At 37.7% G+C, this 5,551-nt stretch overlaps 1 protein-coding gene and 1 long non-coding RNA gene across 2 annotated transcripts in view; both read right to left on the bottom strand.

The window, feature by feature from the left end:
- Positions 1-5,551, bottom strand: part of LOC107708248 (uncharacterized) — a 16,109-nt gene that overhangs the window by 292 nt on the left and 10,266 nt on the right. The window lies entirely within an intron of this gene.
- The window catches only part of LOC107708247 (T-box transcription factor TBX1-like), a 12,152-nt gene continuing 7,036 nt past the window's right edge, over positions 436-5,551 (bottom strand). The window contains exons 7-8 of the mRNA XM_016512429.1: positions 5,101-5,201; positions 436-1,518 (exon numbers count right to left, since the gene is read on the bottom strand). Of these exons, the coding sequence (XP_016367915.1) occupies positions 1,136-1,518; positions 5,101-5,201 (484 nt within the window). The 3' untranslated portion in view covers positions 436-1,135. The remainder of the gene's footprint in view (positions 1,519-5,100; positions 5,202-5,551) is intronic.

Below are 5,551 nucleotides of genomic sequence, written 5' to 3' on the forward strand. Positions count from 1 at the left end.
ACTAATCATCAACAACAGCTGCGTTCGAAGAACCCAATTAGCCAGATCCTGATTAGCGCGATGATATCATCTTGGATGTGACATTTCATCTCGGATGTAATAAGTGACATACGAATCACGGGCCCCAGTTCTTTTATTATTAGGCTATTATTATTCGTTTTGTAGCCTGAGTCTGTGTATAATTTGCATAGTTTGATTTAGGCCAAAATAAATAAATAATAAAAAAGTAAACCTATATTAAGCATATATAATTTAGTAGTATTCAACCATTTCTTTTCCATTAATCAGTTAGGTTTTTTGTTTTTTTTTAGGTTGAAATAGACCTAAACTGATCATATCACAATTTGAAAATGCATCAATAATTTCTTTCCAAATCAAACATATTTCGAGTTCTGGAGAGAATGAAAGCAGGGAGTTGCATTTCCTCCAAGTAAGGAAAGAATGAGATAAAGCTTCCGGCAAATCTGGAGAGGAATTGCAAATGCTAATGAACATGCTTAAAGGTCAAATATGTAATGTTTATTTTACAAGTTCAGCACAGTCATTCTGTTCATGTATTTATTTGAATTGCTGTACGTCAGTGCCACGTTACAAGCTTCAAGCATCTAGTTGCTAAAGGTGGTCTAGCATTTAAAAAAAAAAAAACATTCATTCTCAACCAGAAAAAAAAAACAATTTCAGGGCTTTTCAGCATCTTCAAAACAGCGCAACATGCAAATATTCCATCTATCTAGAAGCTCAATGGCTCAAGGGTGATATATAATTTATGGCTTTTTAAAAGCAAAAACAAAAAGTGCATCCAACACAAAAGTTCAATTCCAGTCCGTGATAATGCATTATTTGTCTAAAGAAGTCTTTGTCCTCCTCCTTGCTCCAAACACTAGTTATACTGCAGTTTCCAGGTGCCCTGCCGTCCAGAGCTAATGCTGGGTCCACAGGGCTCATCCTAATGCTCCACAAGGACATTTGTGACATTTCTCCCGTCAATAAATACGACCGCTTCTTTTTCCAACGCTTAGAAGCCATTGCAAAAGATGTGCCCGACCCAAAACCCAACAAGTTTCGTGAGTCTGGGACTCAAGGTTTGTGTGTATTTTCTCAGTACGGCTCTCGATCTGAATCCGATTTGGGGTCATTATCTGGGAGCGTAGTCGTAATTAGTCGGCACGCTCGTTGCAGAGTACATGTTGGCCGTGGCTGGGTTCATGTGAGGATGGTAACCGTGGCTTCTGATGCTCGGTGAGGCATACGGGGACGGCCTGGTTTTGGCTCCCAGATAGTGTTCGTAGGTGGTTGGGTATTTGTATGGATGATGGTGCAGGGTGTCTGGGGGTTGTGGGTGTCCTTCCAGGCGTAGCTCGTGGGGTGGGCTGCGAGGGCCGGCTGTGAGGGGCATGGTGTGCAGGCCGCTAAGGACTGGAAGGGCCGGGCTGAGGACTCGGGACATCAGCTGGTGAGCGGGGTCCGAATGGAGGGGAGTGCCGCTGGGGTCACGGTCGTATTCTCTCCTGCTGTCCTCTGTGTTTGGGACAAAAGAAAGAGAGCACGATTTTAAAGCAATTTTTTCATGCATTGGTCATTTTTAAGGCTGTTTGGCTTTTCGTGACGTTGTTTCAGACTAGTGGAAAGAAAACATCCAAAATTCACTTGCACTCTTAATGCACTCTTATCTATTTGTGTCAATAGATTTCAACTTCAGTATGTATCTTTAAAGGGTTTTTCAGTAGCACCAAAACAGTTGTATTCCTATCTCCTATCTACACTATACAAAAAGTTGTAAATAAAACAAAGATTACGAGTAAATGCAATTTCAGTTTTTCTACTTCAAAAAGCAGTTTCTTTGTAATTGTAAAATGTGACCCTGGACCACAAAAAAGGGTCAATTTTTTGAAATTGAGATTTATGCATCATCTGGAAGCTGAATAAATAAGCTTTCATTGATTATGTATTGCACATAACAATCTGTATTGTTAAAAAAAAGCGCTATATAAATAAAGGTGATGTATGGTTTGTTATGATAGGACAATATTTGGCCGAGATACAACTATTTGAAAATCTGGAATCTGAGGGTGCAAAAAAAATCACTCTTAATGCACTCTTATCTATTTGTGTCAATAGATTTCAATTTCAGTATGTATCTTTAAAGGGTTTTTCAGTAGCACCAAAACAGTTTTATTCCTATCTCCTATCTACACTATACAAAAAGTTGTAAGATTACAAGTAAATACCATTTTAGTTTTTCTAATTCAAAAAGCAGTTTCTTTGTAATTATAATATGTGACCCTGGACCACAAAAAAGGTCAACTTTTTTTTTTAATTGAAATTTATGCATCATCTGAAAGCTGAATAAATAAGCTTTGCATTTTTTCATGGCTGCTGACAGATTTGTGGTGTGACAAACGAGATATATCCAAAATCCCTTTTGTAAAAACATTTAACTATTGTGTGAACAAAATTAGACCATTAAACCATATCTTTCCACTATTCAGATTTCTGTTTTGGGCGTGTATCAAATTATCACATATTTTATGAGATGCAAAAAAAAAAAAAAACATCATGTCTAAGCAATTTAATAAAACTTGTAATAAAAACAATGTTTGCAATTCTAATGTAATCAGTCAACTGGAAACCTATGGTGATTTCCATTAGTTAATTTTTACTCTGTTCACCTGCGGTATCTTGCCTTAAAATGTGGTATGGTGCAAGATATAAGCAGGTGTGAGTCATAGTGGACGTGTTATTTTTAGGATTATTTTGCACAATCGAACCGTTGATTAGAGGCCTGTTTGTGTACAGATAGATGCACCGTTCTGAAAGGCTCTTTACAAATGCCCTGACAATGAGCTCCTGGAGCTGAACTGTAATGAAAAAGCGGTGTAATTTAGTTCGCTTGTGAAGTGAGATGTGCTGTGGTTGATTGGCAGGATAAGACATAAGTGTCCTTCAGCCAAAGAGGCGAATTCGCACAGGAAATCATTTTACACCGAGCGCAGGACTGGACAACCTCAATGTCCTCTGGGCATGCAGCTGTTCAAACCTTTGTGTACTGAAATTTGCAGCGCTCAACTAGACAAATGTAACTGTTTTGCTGAGAAACCAAACAGACTGGAGCCATTGCTCGACTGAAAATCCTAACTGCCTTTATTTGAGCCTGTTGCTCATTTCTAGTAAATTGGCTTTTACACGGTAATCACAGCTGAATACGGTTCAGTGTTTATTATGTGAATGTACATTCCTGCATGCATCTGTTTGATCAGTAATAGGCACACAATAGTATTACCATTTGTCTTGTCATATTGTAGAAATGTTCATTTGTAAACTAAGAATATTGTTTTAAAACACTTTCTTTCATGCTAAATGAGAGTTTGTTAGCTGTGTTTTATATACAGACCTTTCTCTGTGCCGTTCTGCAGTGGGGGAGAGGACATGGGGTTCCTGGTTCGAGCAAACGCACTCATGATTTGCAGAGAGCCCGGCCTATGATTCCTGGGCCTGAAAAACAGGCAAGATAAAATCAGTGACATGCACCGGAATGCATTGTTTTAGTCTGTATGAATGAGTGCTATGTCTGACAGAGTTCTAGCAAAAATAGAATTGTCATTTAGAGCAATAAATCATATTTCTGCTTACTTTAGTCATATATATATATATATGTGTGTGTGTGTGTGTGTGGTATTGTTAAAAAAAAGCGCTATATAAATAAAGGTGATGTATGGTTTGTTATGATAGGACAATATTTGGCCGAGATACAACTATTTGAAAATCTGGAATCTGAGGGTGCAAAAAAAATCACTCTTAATGCACTCTTATCTATTTGTGTCAATAGATTTCAATTTCAGTATGTATCTTTAAAGGGTTTTTCAGTAGCACCAAAACAGTTTTATTCCTATCTCCTATCTACACTATACAAAAAGTTGTAAGATTACAAGTAAATACCATTTTAGTTTTTCTAATTCAAAAAGCAGTTTCTTTGTAATTATAATATGTGACCCTGGACCACAAAAAAGGTCAACTTTTTTTTTTAATTGAGATTTATGCATCATCTGAAAGCTGACTAAATAAGCTTTGCATTTTTTCATGGCTGCTGACAGATTTGTGGTGTGACAAACGAGATATATCCAAAATCCCTTTTGTAAAAACATTTAACTATTGTGTGAACAAAATTAGACCATTAAACCATATCTTTCCACTATTCAGATTTCTGTTTTGGGCGTGTATCAAATTATCACATATTTTATGAGATGCAAAAAAAAAAAAAAACATCATGTCTAAGCAATTTAATAAAACTTGTAATAAAAACAATGTTTGCAATTCTTAATGTAATCAGTCAACTGGAAACCTATGCTGATTTCCATTAGTTAAATTTTACTCTATTCACCTGCGGTATCTTGCCTTAAAATGTGGTATGGTGCAATATATAAGCAGGTGTGAGTCATAGTGGACGTGTTATTTTTAGGATTATTTTGCACAATCGAACCGTTGATTAGAGGCCTGTTTGTGTACAGATAGATGCACCGTTCTGAAAGGCTCTTTACAAATGCCCTGACAATGAGCTCCTGGAGCTGAACTGTAATGAAAAAGCGGTGTAATTTAGTTCGCTTGTGAAGTGAGATGTGCTGTGGTTGATTGGCAGGATAAGACATAAGTGTCCTTCAGCCAAAGAGGCGAATTCGCACAGGAAATCATTTTACACCGAGCGCAGGACTGGACAACCTCAATGTCCTCTGGGCATGCAGCTGTTCAAACCTTTGTGTACTGAAATTTGCAGCGCTCAACTAGACAAATGCAACTGTTTTGCTGAGAAACCAAACAGACTGGAGCCATTGCTCGACTGAAAATCCTAACTGCCTTTATTTGAGCCTGTTGCTCATTTCTAGTAAATTGGCTTTTACACGGTAATCACAGCTGAATACGGTTCAGTGTTTATTATGTGAATGTACATTCCTGCATGCATCTGTTTGATCAGTAATAGGCACACAATAGTATTACCATTTGTCTTGTCATATTGTAGAAATGTTCATTTGTAAACTAAGAATATTGTTTTAAAACACTTTCTTTCATGCTAAATGAGAGTTTGTTAGCTGTGTTTTATATACAGACCTTTCTCTGTGCCGTTCTGCAGTGGGGGAGAGGACATGGGGTTCCTGGTTCGAGCAAACGCACTCATGATTTGCAGAGAGCCCGGCCTATGATTCCTGGGCCTGAAAAACAGGCAAGATAAAATCAGTGACATGCACCGGAATGCATTGTTTTAGTCTGTATGAATGAGTGCTATGTCTGACAGAGTTCTAGCAAAAATAGAATTGTCATTTAGAGCAATAAATCATATTTCTGCTTACTTTAGTCATATATATATATATATGTGTGTGTGTGTGTGTGTGAGAGCGTGAGCGAGTGTGAGTGTGTGTGTGTGTGTGTGAGTGTACCTGTTTTTCTATTCTGGTGGGGACTTAAACCTGAATACACACAGACTCATGGGGACTCGTGTCACGGTGGGGACCTAAATTGAGGTCCCCACGGGTAAACAAGCTAATAAATCACACAGAATTAA

Source organism: Sinocyclocheilus rhinocerous, unplaced genomic scaffold (assembly GCF_001515625.1).
Source record: "Sinocyclocheilus rhinocerous isolate Xijiao unplaced genomic scaffold, SAMN03320098_v1.1 scaffold1436, whole genome shotgun sequence".
NCBI lineage: Eukaryota > Metazoa > Chordata > Actinopteri > Cypriniformes > Cyprinidae > Sinocyclocheilus > Sinocyclocheilus rhinocerous.